This window comes from Dryas octopetala, chromosome 9 (genome assembly GCF_963921425.1).
Source record: "Dryas octopetala chromosome 9, drDryOcto1.1, whole genome shotgun sequence".
NCBI classification, from domain to species: Eukaryota; Viridiplantae; Streptophyta; class Magnoliopsida; order Rosales; family Rosaceae; genus Dryas; species Dryas octopetala.
The window spans coordinates 5,182,700-5,198,177 of record NC_141374.1 but is presented as its reverse complement, the minus strand read 5'-3'; the positions used below and the strand labels follow the sequence as shown (position 1 = coordinate 5,198,177).

Sequence of the window (15,478 nt, the reverse complement as noted above, 5' to 3'; positions counted from 1 at the left end):
CGACCACCTCCCTCACCCAATTACCTTCCTCCCTCTCTCTCTCTCTCCTTCTTGCAGCACCACCCTTCTCTCTCTCTCTCTCTTTGCAGCACCACCCTTATCTCTCTCTCTCTCTCTCTCTCTCTCTCTCTTTCCTTCCAGCGCAACACCACCCTCCCTCTCTCCGAACACCAACTAAAAAAAAACAAGTTGCAGGTTCGGCGGACCAATGTTGTACCTGGTTGTTTCATTCGACAGGTACCCGTCGAACAATCCAATTTTATTTGACAAATATCCCCTTTGCAAAAACATCCCCTTTTTTAAAATTTTTAAGCCCAATACATCCCCTTTACAACCCATGTCCAAAGCCCAATCTGAAAGTCAGTCGAACAACATACACAATAAAGCCATTCTTTTTTGGGCCACTGCAGGCCCACCACTTAACTTATATTTCTACATAATGGAACTTAGAAATGGGTCTCTCTCAATTGAACTAAACCACGTTCTGATTCTACTGCAGAGTGTAGACCGTCTCTCTCTCCCAAATCGCAGTCCACCAAAAGAACCAAAACCCTTTTTCTGGTGGACGAAATGATGCAGAGATTATGCTCCAAACTTCGCTCTTTACCGATAAATACAGCCCAAAGTCTACCATCTCTCTCTTCTTCTTTGCTCCGGTCTTCTCCTCGGCTTCAGCTTCACCAGCCTCTTCCTTTCGCTTCAAATTATAATCAATGGAGCTCAAGGTCCCTTTTCAATGCCCATTCACCAACCCAACCTTCACTGGCTGTCACCACTCTCCGCTCTTCCACATTCCCCGTCTCTGTAAGTTAGGCGTTTTTCGTTTTGTTTTGTTTTGGTTTTTTTGTCCAGCAATCTTGTTTGCTTGATTAGTGAGGAAATGCCTGAGAAATATTGCTTGAATCGTAAGTAATGCATAAAATTTAACAGAAAATACCTGGCTTTTATGGGTTTCAATGTTCTTTTTTAATTTTTAATTTTTAATTTTCCCCCCTATTTCCTAATCGATCAAGTGGAATTGTGAAGTGGGGACCTTGTTAAGTGCGTTTTGATATAGAATGTGTATTTGTGTTTTTAAGAGAAATGATGTTTTATATTTGTATGTTAAGATGGTCCAAGTGCGGCATGTTTCGTCAAGAGAGCGTAAGAAGAGGAGGAAGCCGATGACACCAGTCACTTCCAAGCTAAAGAAAATCAAAATGAAGTCTTACTCGTAGGTTTATGCCTTTAAATCACAATATTATGTTAGTTTTTGGAAATGCTAATAAAGATTCGTATAATAATTGGTTTTAGAATTTCTTGATCAGGTCTTACAGGTCTAGGTTTAGGACAATGAATGATGGAAATATTCGACGCTGGAGGGAAGGCAAGCGGCACAATGCGCATTTCAATACACACACAACACAGTCTAGAAATCTTCTTTGATAAGGGCTTTTTTGGGCCAAATTTTATTTTTGGCTAAGTTAGAAAAATGTGTAATTCTGTTGAATTGGTTTATTAATGCATGTGGGGTGCAACTTGAACAGGCTCAACCCCATGTTGTGTAAACCGAATCCAAATTTGAGTCCATATATTAAAAGTAGTACGGGTTGAGTTTTGAGTTAAGAAAATGCCAACCTGATCAAATATGAGTGGAGAATCCAAACATACAAATCAACACCTTATCTCAAGTTCCAATCCAAGAGTCAACCCAAATTACTAACCCAAATTCATTATTTAATATAGATCAAATAATTAAGTTTTAGCAAAGGCTATTCTGGGAGAGTGGGCTGATCTGGGAGAGTCCAGACTCTTGTGCTGCTTTGGTGTTGGAGACAAATTATTTTTTTTTGGCTTTCATAATATCCTAGAGCTTGTTTTCTAGGATTCCTTAGAATAGAGGACTCCTTGTCTGCTGCATTGTACTATGCACTAATTTTATTTTAATGAAAGTCTGTTTCTTATCAAAAAATAATAACTTAAGTTTTGGAATAAGACCCCCGCTACCCATACTGATAGACTGCTACACGCCTTGTGAATAGGGATGGCGATTACCCTGCCAACCTGGTGCACTGCTGGGCTCTGTCACTAATGGGGCAGGGGCTGTATAACACTATCTACCTCATTTATCCATTCAAGTTCATAAAGATATATAATATTCTTTTCAGGTCCGAATGTCTGGATATTTCTAAGTTATATATTCAGTGTCGATCGATCAGCAGGGATGGCCCAAACCAACTGCTAGAAGCATAGTTGCTTCCATCCGCAATTTTTCCCCCCATTTTTCATTCTATTCTCAAAGGATTGCTTACTTTAGGGTGTAGACTCACCATTAAAGCTTATATATTAGGTTTTCACTCTTGGTCCCAGTTCTAAGTCAGAGGCTTAGTCCTGGGCTTTCATAGAGGATAATTCTTCTCCATCCAAGGTTATGGATGCTGCATCAGTTAGCTTGTAGTTTCATATTTTGGTTTATTTTGTCTTGCTCTTTCCACTTAAGTGGTTATAGTGTGCACTAGTTCAGTACTTGATGCTAACATTATGTGGGTCAATAGCTCCCATGTCTGGCCAGTAGACTTTATTATTGCTTTTGGATACAAACGTTGCTAACTTGTGTCCCCTTTTCCATTCTGAATATTAATGTCAGAGACTGCTTTCATTTTTCTGTAATAGAAAACATAAACACTTTGATTGCTTTGTGAGGGGTAAGAGCAGAACTATTGTTTCGCTTCAAAATAGTGCAAATGGAATGAAGTTCCCCCCACCTTCTCCTGTTTGCTTCCATTATTAAGAGATTAAAAACCTTCTCATGGGTCCTTTGTCTTTGTGTGGGTGCATGACTCCTTTACTTAAATTAATCTTCAACATTTTCAGTTTCTTACTGATTGGGCTAGTGATGAAAATTACAATGGGGGTAGTGTGTGTTGATCTTCTGCACATACTGGATGTGGTAATGTAGTTATTTCTGAATGTTTGATAATCCTTTATTGGATATGGTAATTGTGTCTTGGAAGTGCTTCTCATGTAATTTTTTCTTTGAGACTTATGCATTATACGAAAGACTACTTGTGGTTTCTTTGTCAAGTTACTTCTATTGGGTGTATTGCTTGGCTAATTTTGATATTTGTTTTCAGTGCTGCAATTAAGAACTTCAGTATCAGTGTTTACCTATCTATTTTTCTGTTCACTTTAGATTGTTTTCTTATAATATACTGAAGTCATCTTGCCAAATACATTTTTACCTGTAAATTTTATCAATAATTACAGACATTTACAATCGTTAGATGCTTAACTGTTACTAGGAAGAGTAAAGAGTTTCAATCTTGCAGAAGAATATAATAACTTGTGCATACAAAAGATCTTATACCAATTTTCTGTATAAAGTTTTCGTGACTCTGAACCCCAGAACTTAGCATGTACAGTTGTGGAACCTACTTTGGTAGCTTGTTTAACAATGCATTCAATTAGATCTCTTGGTATGAATCAATTGACTAGGCCTACACTTAACTTGAGGAGGAGGTCCAAAGACCATTGAGATGAACCATGAGGTAACTAATCTCACATATAAGGTATGACTATAAGACTAAATTGGAAGCCCAGATATTACTAGTGTGTAGGCCCAAGAGCAAGACCAGTCTAGCTATTACTAGTGTGTAGGACTAACCCACAATAATTTATTACATAAATGAAAACAACTTAAAACCATGTAATATCACCCAAAATTCCAGTACTTTCTCAGAAAAGCAAGCAAAAGCCAAAAAATTGTAGAAGAAATGAAATTCAAGGGAAAGAATTGTAGTTACCCCAGAATGTAAATTCTGAGAAAAACAGCAGAGTCAAGGCCAGCATGGTTGATAATCTCAGCCTCACTCATTCTCATGGCCTGAGGCATCCAATTCAAGAAAGTGAGGTAAGTCTTGAGATTGAGGTTGACAAACTTGCCCACAAAGTTCCCAGAGCGCCTTGTTGGGCTGTTTCTTGAACCATTAATGTACCATTTGGGATAATAGACCCTGTCATTGACAGGCTGGATTCTGAGCAGAGCAAAGGCCAAAAGAAAAGCAAAGGCACCCAGTATGTTGATCAATGCTGAGACCCCAATATCACCAAGAGTTGCCATTGAAATTGAAGCAACTCCTTAGAACAAGAAAAGTTGGGTAGAGAGGGAGAGTAAAGAAAGAGGAAAGTGGTGGTGGAAGAGGCTAGAGAGTAGAGAGCAGACTAAAGGTAAAAGCTGAAGTAACACACTGGATTGGAAGATAGAGAAAGAAAGAAGGAAAAGAATATATCTTTTTAGTAATTTCTTTTGAGTGCTGCTATTTACATACCCTATTTTTTCTTTTTGCATACCCCTATTAAAAAAAAAAAACCAAAAAAAAAAAAGACAATACACCCCTCCCTTCTTTCCCTCTATTTTTTCTCTCGTTCACACCCCTTTTCCCTTGTTTTTTTTTTTTTTTTCTTCTTCTCCAGCCAGCCCCTCCACCCAACCCACCTAGCCCCTCAACCCCCTCACCCGACCCACCCCTCCCTCCCTCCCCCTCCGGCCTCCTTCTTCCACCCAACCCACCTAGCCCCTCAGCCCCTGCACCAACCCCCCTTAGCCGTTGCACCGACCCCCCCAGCCCCTGCACCACCAAAACAGCCAACCCACCGACCCCCCTCAGCCCCTGCACCACCAAAACAGCCACATGCTTCTCTCTCTCTCTCTCTCTCTCTCTCTCTCTCTCTCTCTCTCTCTCTCTCTCTCTCTCTCTCGCCCAAGCAAATAGCAAAAAAAAAAAAAAAAAGGTTGCAGGTGGTTCGGCACTGGTCTGCCGAACCACCTGCAACTTTTTTTTTTTTTTGCTATTTGCTTGGGCGAGAGAGAGAGAGGGAGAGAGAGAGAGAGAGAAGAATGTGGCTGTTTTGGTGGTGCAGCGGCTGAGGGGGGTCAGTGCAGCGGCTGAGGGGGGTCGGTGGGTTGGCTGTTTTGGTGTTGCAGGGGCTGGGGGGATCGGTGCAGCGGCTGAGGGGGGTCGGTGCAGGGGCTGAGGGGTTGGGTGGAGGGGGGAGGCCGGAGGGGGAGGGAGGGAGGGGTGGGTTGAGGGGCTGGCTGGAGAAGAAGAAGAAGAAAAAAAAATAGGGGAAGGGGGGTGTGAACGAGAGAAAAAAGAGAGGGAAAGAAGAGAGAGTGTGTAATGAAATGAGAGTATTTTTTGGTAATGGGTTGGGTGTGTGTTGAGAGGTTTTGAATTTGAGGTAAGTGTGTGAGGTGTGTAGGAGAAAAAAAGAGAAAAAAAGGTGTGCAAAAAAAAAAAAAAAAGGTGTGTAAATAGCAGCCTTCTTTCTTTTTTTGTATGAAAGTGGCCAGTGGGTGTATAAGCAATGGTCTCGTGATCTGTTAAGGAAGTAGCATTTTATACGCAAACACATCACAAAGCTGTTTTTATTCTTATTTTTTTTGTATTTTGGATCATGGGTTTTGTTTGTTTTTTATCCTCAGCGTTATAACAGTGGTTTGTTGCATGTGAAAGCGTGATTGAGTGAAGTGGCTGACTACTACTTGAGTGTTTTTCGATGAGAGAGAAGAGAAAGGTGGGGCTGATTGAGGCCGGTCTTTGGTATTAGATGCCCTTTTGGAAAATATAATTAATATATTGATAGGTGACGTAATGAATTTAAGAGATAATTAGATTTAAATTTTTTTAAAAAATAATTTTTAGATGAAAATTGAGAATGTTTTAAAATTTATAAGAAAATTTTCTTAATTTATAATAATTTATAAGAAAAATTTTTTAATTCATAATAAAGTCCTTTTAATTTATAAGAAAATTCTTTTAATTCATAATAAAATCTTTTCCTGATTTGAAGGGTATTTCCCTCTATTTGAAGAGTATTTCCCTTCCTAGAATGTAGAATGGACTTTATAAAGACTGTATGTTAAGTTTTAACTCCGAGATTTTGGGCGAAGCCCAAATTCTTGGAGTTAAAACTTAACATAAAGTTGTTGAAAAAGAAAAATAAAATGACTTAATTAAAAACCTTAAATTACTATCGGTCTTAGTTTAAGAAAGACTCATAAAATAAACTAAACTCTAAATCTCTCTTAATTTAATGTGTAAAAATATTATTAAATAATATATTTATATTTATAAAATATAATATTAATAATATTCACTCATATTATAATATATAAATTAATTTTATCACATAATAATATATTAATTATACATAATAATTTTTAACTGTTTTTTTTACGATGTCTTGTTCGGGTTCATGTTGCTAATTATTATTAGTTGTTGTCACTTGTCAATGTTTTGCATTTATGGAACAATAAAATTTAAAATATGTCACTTTTTTTTTCTTTTGTCTCTTTCAGTTCCCACCTTTTGCTTGCGGCGGAAAAGCTGGATGCCATCATGGAATTTCCTATAGTTACGGCAAATAATCAGCTATCTCATTTTTGTTTAATAATTGTTGCACACACTTTTTTTTTTTTTCTTTTCTCCTATATACCTCTTATTCTCTTTTTAAATTTAAAATTTCTCTTTTAACACATTCCTCTAATTACCCTAATACTTCTATTTTATCCATTTCACTCAACCACCTCCCTCGCCCAATCATCTCCCTCTCTCTCTCTCTCTCTCAACACCACCCTCCCTCTCTCCGACACCAACTTAAAAACAAAAAGTTGCAGGTTCGGCAGACCAATGCTGTACCTGGTTGTTTCATTCGGCAGATACCGGTGGAACAATCCTATTCTATTCGACTAATATCCGCTTTGTAAAAACATCCCCTTTTAAAAAAATTTTAAGCCCAATACATCCCCTTTGCAACCCATATCCAAAGCCCAATCTGAAAGTCAGTCGAACAACATACACAATAAAGCCATTCTTTTTTGGGCCACTGCAGGCCCACCACTCAATTTTTTTTTGGGCCACTGCCCACCACTTAACTTATATTTCTACATAATTGAACTAAGAAATGGTCTCTCTCATTCTCTTCTCTCTCAATTGAACTAAACCACGTTCTCATTCTACTGCAGAGTGTAGACTCTCTCTCTCTCTCTCTCTCTCCCAAATCGCAGTCCACCAAAAGAACCAAAACCCTTTTTCTGGTGGACGAAATGATGCAGAGATTATGCTCCAAACTTCGCTCTTTACCTGTAAATACAGCCCAAAGTCTACCATCTCTCTCTTCTTCTTTGCTCCGGTCTTCTCCTCGGCTTCAGCTTCACCAGCCTCTCCCTTTAGCTTCAAATTATAATCAATGGAGCTCAAGGTCCCTTTTCAATGCCCATTCACCAACCCAACCTTCACTGGCTGTCACCACTCTCCGCTCTTCCACATTCCCCGTCTCAGTAAGTTAGGCGTTTTTCGTTTTGTTTTGTTTTGTTTTTTTTTGGTCCAGCAATCTTGTTTGCTTGATTAGTGAGAAAATGCCTGAGAAATATTGCTTGAATCGTAAGTAATGCATAAAATTTAACAGAAAATACCTGGCTTTTATGGGTTTGAATGTTCTTTTTTAATTTTTATTTTTAATTTCCCCCCCTATTTTCTACTCGATCAAGTGGAATTGTGAAGTGGGGACCTTGTTAAGTGCGTTTTGATATAGAATCTGTATTTGTGTTTTTAAGAGAAATGATGTTTTATATTTGTATGTTAAGATGGTCCAAGTGCGGCATGTTTCGTCAAGAGAGCGTAAGAAGAGGAGGAAGCCGATGACACCAGTCACTTCCAAGCTAAAGAAAATCAAAATGAAGTCTTACTCGTAGGTTTATGCCTTTCAATCACAATATTATGTTAGATTTTGGAAATGCTAATAAAGATTCGTATAATAATTGGTTTTAGAATTTCTTGATCAGGTCTTACAAGTCTAGGTTTAGGACAATGAATGATGGAAATATTCGACGCTGGAGGGAAGGCAAGCGGCACAATGCGCATTTGAAGGTGCGCTTTGCTATTTTATTGTTAAGCTTGGGTTTGATATCCAGAGTTGGTCAATGCTCATCTAGCAAGTCATTATGTTTCAATCATGTTAGAATTCTACACGGCTTAATGCTTTACTACGTGCTCAATTATGCATTTCAATACACACACAACACAGTCTAGAAATCTTCTTTGATAAGGGCTTTTTGGGCCAAATTTTATTTTTGGCTAAGTTAGAAAAATGTGTAATTCTGTTGAATTGGTTTATTAATGTATGTGGGGTGCAACTTGGACAGGCTCAACCCCATGTTGTGTAAACCAAATCCAAATTTGAGCCCATATGGACATATTAAAAGTAGTACGGGTTGAGTTTTGAGTTAAGAAAATGCCAACCTGATCAAATATGAGTGGAGAATCCAAACATACAAATCAACACCTTAACTCAAGTTCCAATCCAAGAGTCAACCCAAATTACTAACCCAAATACCCACAACCCAAATTCATTATTTAATATAGATCAAATAATTAAGTTTAAGCAAAGGCTGTTCTGGGAGAGTCCGGACTCTTGTGCTGCTTTGGTGTTGGAGACTTTTAAGTTTTTTTTTTGGCTTTCATAATATCCTAGAGCTTGTTTTCTAGGATTCCTTAGAATAGAGGACTCCTTGTCTGCTGCATTGTACTATGCACTAATTTTATTTTAATGAAAGTCTGTTTCTTATCAAAAAATAATAACTTAAGTTTTGGAATAAGACCCCCGATACCCAGACTGATAGACTGCTACATGCCTTGTGAATAGGGATGGCGGTTACCCTGCCAACCTGGTGCCCTGCTGGGCTCCGTCACTAATGGGGCAGGGGCTGTATAACACTATCTACCTCATTTATCCATTCAAGTTTATAAAGATATATAATATTCTTCTCAGGTCCGAATGTCTGGATATTTCTAAGTTATAGATTCAGTGTCGATCGATCAGCAGGGATGGCCCAAACCAACTGCTAGAAGCATAGTTGCTTCCATCCGCAATTTTTCCCCCCATTTTTCATTCTATTCTCAAAGGATTGCTTACTTTAGGGTGTAGACTCACCATTAAAGCTTATAAATTAGATTTTCACTCTTGGTCCCAGTTCTAAGTCAGAGGCTTAGTCCTCGGCTTTCATAGAGGATAATTCTTCTCTATCCAAGGTTATGGATGCTGCGTCAGTTAGGTTGTAGTTTCATATTTTGGTTTATTTTGTCTTGCTCTTTCCATTTAAGTGGTTATATTGTGCACTAGTTCAGTACTTGATGCTAACATAATGTGGGTCAATAGCTCCCATGTCTGGCCAGTAGACTTTATTATTGCTTTTGGATACATACATTGCTAACTTGTGTCCCCTTTTCCATTCTGAATATTAATGTCAGAGACTGCTTTCATTTTTCTGTAATAGAAAACATAAACACTTCGATTGCTTCGTGAGGAGTAAGAGCAGAACTATTGTTTCTCTTCAAAATAGTGCAAATGGAATGGAGTTCCCCCCACCTTCTCCTGTTTGCTTCCATTATTAAGAGATTAAAAACCTTCTCATGGGTCCTTTGTCTTTGTGTGGGTGCATGACTCCTTTTCTTAAATTAATCTTCAACATTTTCAGTTTCTTACTGATTGGGCTAGTGATGAAAATTACAATGGGGGTAGTGTGTGTTGATCTTCTGCACATACTGGATGTGGTAATGTAGTTATTTCTGAATGTTTGATAATCCTTTGTTGGATATGGTAATTGTGTCTTGGAAGTGCTTCTCATGTAATTTTTTCTTTGAGACTTATGCATTATATGAAAGACTACTTGTGGTTTCTTTGTCAAGTTACTTCTATTGGGTGTATTGCTTGGCTAATTTTGATATTTGTTTTCTGTGCTGCAATTAAGAACTTCAGTATCAGTTTTTACCTGTCTATTTTTCTGTTCACTTTAGATTGTTTTCTTATAATATACTGAAGTCATCTTGCCAAATACATTTTTACCTGTAAATTTTATCAATAATTACAGACATTTACAATCGTTAGATGCTTTACTGTTACTAGGAAGAGTAAAGAGCATCGATCTTGCAGAAGAATATAATAACTTGTGCATACAAAAGATCTTATACCAATTTTCTGTATAAAGTTTTCTTGACTCTGAACCCCAGAACTTAGCATGTACAGTAGTGGAACCTACTTTCGTAGCTTTTTTAACAATGCATTCAATAAGATCTCTTGGTATGAATCAATTGACTAGGCCCACACTTAACTTGAGGAGGAGGTCCAAAGACCATTGAGATAAACCATGAGGCCTAGGAACTAATCTCACATATATGGTACGACTATAAGACTAAATTGGAAGCCCAGATATTACTAGTGTGTAGGCCCAAGAGCAAGACCAGTCTAGCTAGGTTATTAAAACTACATTTACTTAAACCTAGCCCAGGGCTTTTACCATAATGTGGCTTTGATAGGACGAAGAGTAAGCACATCTCATTCATCTGTTATAAGTATAAGTTCAATGTCAAGGATGGCCAAATCCGATTTCATTAAGATTAGAAGTCCAATTTCTAACCAAGCATGGAAATCACCTAAGTATATTAAAGCCAAACCTGATTAAGATTAGAGAGCAAGGCCTTGTTCGAGAGCCATTTGACCATGAGCTAGGTGGTGAGAGGAAGCAATGCCAAGTGTCTAAACACCCTAGTCATATCAAGCCATGCAGAAGTTCCTTCTGATATCAGCCCTAATGATGAAACTGGCTCCCAGGTAAAGAGAAAAAAAGAAAGCTAAATAATCTTACAAATTCTCCCCATTGTTGGGTAAGTGGCTCACTTAAGAAAGGAACAGTTTTGGTAACTTGATGTTGTATACTTGTTGACTTTGGTTTCCAATTGTTGCATGAGAGCATTTTTCTTGGAAGTATTTGCTTGGAGGGACTTTGCTTTTCTTGGAAGTAATTTCATTGGAGAATACTTTTTCTATTGTAACTTGGAGAAGTTTAGAGCCTATAAAGAGGATCTTAGAGGCATAGCCAACACACAATAATTTAGAGAGACTTTTAGAGATTTAGAGAAGTTTAGAGAGTTTAAAGATTAGAGATATTTTGTCATCTCGTGAGTTTGGGTGTAATTGGGGATTCTCTATTGAGAATTTGTGTGAGAGAAGAGAGGTTATATATATGTGAGGAGGAACCTATTTGTTCTTCATTATAATCTTCTTCGTCTCTTTTAGTGGATTATCATAGTCATTGTCGGTGGACGTATCCCAAAATGCGTTGTATATCATATTATCAATATTTTTCCATATCTACTTATCAAATCTTGATATTTTTAAATCTTCCTCCTTTATAGTCTTTTTTTTTTTTTTTTTAATATGAAAAGAAAAAAAGAAAAAAAGAAAGATAGTTATTGGCAGAATTGGCAGTCCAAGAGCATAAAAGTGAATTTGATGTGTTTATATATATATATATATATATGTATGTATGTATACACATTTTGATAAGAAACATACTTCCATTAAAATAAATACAGGGTACAAGGAGTCCACTGAACAATCTAAAGTATAATCTGAAACGAACATAAACATAAAAAGTATTACAATCAAACAGTAAAGTAACAGTAGGCTAAAGCACAACTGCACTCCAATCATAAAAAATAGCCTGAAAAGAATAGTCCCTAAACTCAGAAGACATTGATTCCCAAAGGGAAGCCCGAAATCAAACCCTATCCATAACTGCTCCACCTCCTCACCCCTTGCACCCTCAAAGGTCCTCCTCTTCCTTTCCATCCACACCACCCAAAAAATGCCAATGCATCGCATTACCCCAACACCATGCCCCCCTTTCTTCCTCCAAAAAACTTGAACCTTTCACACAGTAAACTCCTGCATGATGCTGGAATGTCCTAACTCACATTTGTCTCTTTGAAACCATAGGAATAATGCAACTGGGCAATGATGCAGCCAGTGATTTTCCCTTTCAGCATCTTCTGGGACATCAGGCACCAGTGAGGTGAAAGGCACCAAGAAGGCTGTCTTATTTGAACCATATCACAAGTATTCATCCTCCCATGAGCTATAATCCAAGCTAACACCTTTACCTTTGGAGGTATTTTAACCTTCTAAATTGCACAGGAGGGACGAAAAGGAGAGAGAAAGATTGTCCATCAGTTGCTTTGAATATGATTTACTAGAGAAGACTCCTGATGACTCCAACTTCCATATTCTTTTATCCGATCTAGATTGAACCAATAAATCAATTTTATAAGACAGCCAATAACTCTGTTAACTCCCCCACCTCCCGATCATTTAGATTTCTTTGAAACCTAAAATACCAAGACAAAGGAAAATGAGAAGGATTAACACAAGCCTTGCAATTGGAGCATTATGGAAAAGAGAGAATTTGTATAAACAAGGAAAAATGAGTAGAATGCTGTTTCCCCCACCCAACACTCTTCCTGAAACCTCACCCTCCTCTCCGTTACCCACCCCAAACCCAAAAAAAAAAAAAAAAAGAAGCAGAAGAAAGAAGACCTTGAGAGATATCTTTTCAAGGACATCAACTGTAACCTCTAGTTACAATATTGAAATCCCACCCATGTCCATGCAATCCATATTTACTTTTAATGACAGCATACCTAAGAGCTTCTCTCCTATTGGAATCTCCACAACCATTGTTGCTTTTAAGTTGCATTTTACGGGGCAGAGTTAAAAATCTTGATTGTTTTAGGTCTTTCTTGGTAATCAAAAGTATTGATGGCAATAATGATCACTAGATACGAAGCAATCGGAGTTGAATCCTGGAATAGTTACAAGTCCATAGAAATTGAGTGGCCTGCTGAGTGGGGTCATTGTCTCGTAGAATTTGTATGAATTACCCATCCATTTGAGTTTTGGGAAAGTATTGATGACATTAATGATCACTAGATATGAAGCAATCGGAGTTTGAATCCTGGAACAGATTCCATAGAAAGTTAGAAACTGAGTGGCCTGCCATGGGGTCATTGTCTTGTAGAATATATTACTCATCCACTTGCACAGATGTGAGTTCAAGATATGTGATACGATATGGGAATATGGCAAACTCCAAAAACTAGGATATGGTATGGGAATATGGCAAACTCCAAAAACTAGGATATGGATACGACGATAAAATAATATATATTAGGCATTTGAAAAAATAAGTTACATAACAATCGCATATCCATTGATTCCTTGTTCATGCATTAAGCATTATGTTCATTTTTCACCATACTGCAAGCCAAAAAAAAAAAAGACACAAAATTCAGAAATTTAGAACCCCATCTCCTAATTAACTTCATTCATCATCACTGTCATTGTCCTTACTGCCATCATGGGTAAATAATACATCCTCTAATTTTAGTTCACCAAGGGATAGATTTGCAATCTCAAATTTTTATTTTCTTTCCTTTTGACCCAAAATTTTTCTAACATTATGAACATATCCAATTTTTAAAAGAAAATTGAGAACGTCCATTCGAGTATCCTGACAGTACTGTGGAGTATCCTAAAGTCAGATATGCCAAGAAGACAACCTGTAAGTATTTGGATACATATCAGGGAGTATCACTATCTGATACTCCATATCTAAAATTTTGGTAGTATCCGTGCTTCATAGGCTGTCACTAGAAGCAAGTATGAGTTACATGAAAATGGGTAGGATGCCAGATTAGTAGTGAGGGGGCTCAAGTTGCTGTCTTTCAAAGACATTTCTCAAAGTATTAACACTTTTTTTGGGGTTTTGCTGCCAGTTTGTTGTGGGAGATAGGGTTAGGGTTCAGTTTTGGGAGGAGAGTTGGGTTAGCGAATGTGCCTTGTTCAATTTGTTTTCTTGTTTATTTAGACTGTCCAGTGTTCATAATATTTCTATTGCTAGACTGTAACCCAACTTCGTACTTCCTTTAAGTTGGGATTTTGGCTTTCGAACAAATTATAATGAATCTGAAATTGGAAAGTTCACTTCTTTGCTGTCTTTGTTAGAGATGTTTGATTGTCTTCTTCTATAACAGATTGTAGAAGGTGGAGATTAGAGTCTTCTGGGATTTTATTCATTTTAATCTTTGTTTGGAAGTTATGTGGCTGTCCATCTCTATCCACATTCCAACCATTCTCTTAGGGAAGGCTAAAGTACCTCTCAAGGTACAAATTCTTGCTGGGATGTTGCTCTTGGTAGGGCAAATACCTATGATTCGATTCAAAGGAGTAGAACCAATGTTTGCCTTTCTCCCCATTGGTGCATAATGTGTAAAGGAGGGAATGAAAGTGTGGATCATTTGTTTCTTGATTTCCCTAGCCTAAAGTTGTGGTTGAAGGTGTTAACAGAAATTAATTTGATTTGGGTGATTCCAGCTGCATGTTTTTCCGTTTTTTGTGAAAAACATAAGGCCTTTGGTGGTGGTAAGAAGGCAATAGTCTTTCGGAGTTGTGTGCTAGCATTGATTTGGGTAATTTACCTGCCAATACCTTGATTCTATGAGTATCTATTTACTGATATGTTCTAAGAACAGCACTATCTTGCACAGTTTTATATTAACCATACAGTCATGAAAACTAAAGGGGATCTGGTCTGAGTTGTAAATTCCTAAGGAAATATAATAAAGTGGTTTTGGAAGCTGGTATGTCTTGGGCCGTAATCTTCCTGTAAATAAGGGAAGATGGAGTGGCATTGTTGTTATTAGGATTACAATTTTTTTATCCGGATCATGTTCAAGTAACATGTTATCCATATATTGATGCTTGGCTCCTAGTTAGAACAATCTGTTTGGGAAGCATCATTAGGGGAGGTCTGTATGTTTGTCCATTGCCCTATTGATGCAGTTAAATGCCTCTTATTGGTCTTTGACCTGCATGATCAGACCTGGGTTCCTTTTATTGCCAGTGTACCTTTTTCCTTATAATTGTGAGTTCATAATTCACTAGTTTTTGTAATGCAGCAGAACTCAAGCATATCAATTTATTCTTGAGATTAATGAAATTAATGTTTGGTGCAGTCGAAGATATCTAAGCGTAGACTCAGACAACCTGCCATTGTCCATGCTGCTTATGCTAAAGTGATGAAGAAGCTCAATTTTTGCGGTTAAAAATTTGGTAGCCCCTGTAGGTTTTGCCAATTCCTGGAATGAAAGAGGGAACACTTTGCATTTTAAAATGTGATCTTTCTATTGTCTACTTTTCTGATTCCTTCGCAGGTCTTAAAGCAGCGCTGTGGCTAGCTGGTTTCAACTATTGATAATTTCAATTTGAGGCTATTTTTGTATTACTGTTGTTTATCAGAAAAGAAATTTAACAAGTTCTTGTCTTGGTGAACTATTCGAGATCAAAGCATGATGGTAAACGCAATGATATGGAAGTTATAAAAGAGAATTTGCGATATAATGTGCCCATTTTAATGGCCAAAAAAAGTTCCATGGTGTCTAAGCATTGATAAATTAGCCGTTTTGAAGCTTTTGCACGTATGTACTCCATTATTTGTAATAATATTTGTTTTTTGGGCCAATAATAATTTAAGTGACTCAAAATAACTACAAAAATGATTTATTTAGAATAGTCGGTTTGTTAGACCATATTGCACGGGCGA

The 15,478-nt window shown here is 37.5% G+C and overlaps 1 protein-coding gene and 1 long non-coding RNA gene across 2 annotated transcripts; both read left to right on the top strand.

The window, feature by feature from the left end:
- The first annotated feature begins 468 nt into the window (after positions 1-468).
- Positions 469-2,924, top strand: LOC147273362 (uncharacterized). The gene is made up of 3 exons (XR_015119626.1): positions 469-804; positions 1,110-1,213; positions 1,308-2,924. It is a non-coding gene; the product is annotated as an uncharacterized LOC147273362 (long non-coding RNA).
- Positions 2,925-7,008: 4,084 nt separating this feature from the next.
- On the top strand, positions 7,009-15,262 carry LOC147273361 (Ribosomal protein L35). Its single transcript, XM_086227641.1, has 4 exons — positions 7,009-7,321; positions 7,628-7,731; positions 7,826-7,910; positions 14,892-15,262. The coding sequence occupies exons 1-4, from the start codon at positions 7,088-7,090 to the stop codon at positions 14,979-14,981; spliced, it is 513 nt and encodes a 170-aa protein (XP_086083767.1). The 5' UTR covers positions 7,009-7,087; the 3' UTR covers positions 14,982-15,262.
- Positions 15,263-15,478: the final 216 nt, after the last annotated feature.

What these genes read in the sequence shown, in the direction of transcription:
- LOC147273361 (XM_086227641.1), top strand. Translation starts at nt 7,088, where the DNA reads ATGATGCAGAGATTATGCTCCAAACTTCGCTCTTTACCTGTAAATACA. An exon ending in ATCAAAATGAAGTCTTACTC is followed by an intron (nt 7,732 to 7,825) that starts GTAGGTTTATGC and finishes TTTCTTGATCAG; the next exon opens with GTCTTACAAGTCTAGGTTTA. An exon ending in GGCACAATGCGCATTTGAAG is followed by an intron (nt 7,911 to 14,891) that starts GTGCGCTTTGCT and finishes TGTTTGGTGCAG; the next exon opens with TCGAAGATATCTAAGCGTAG.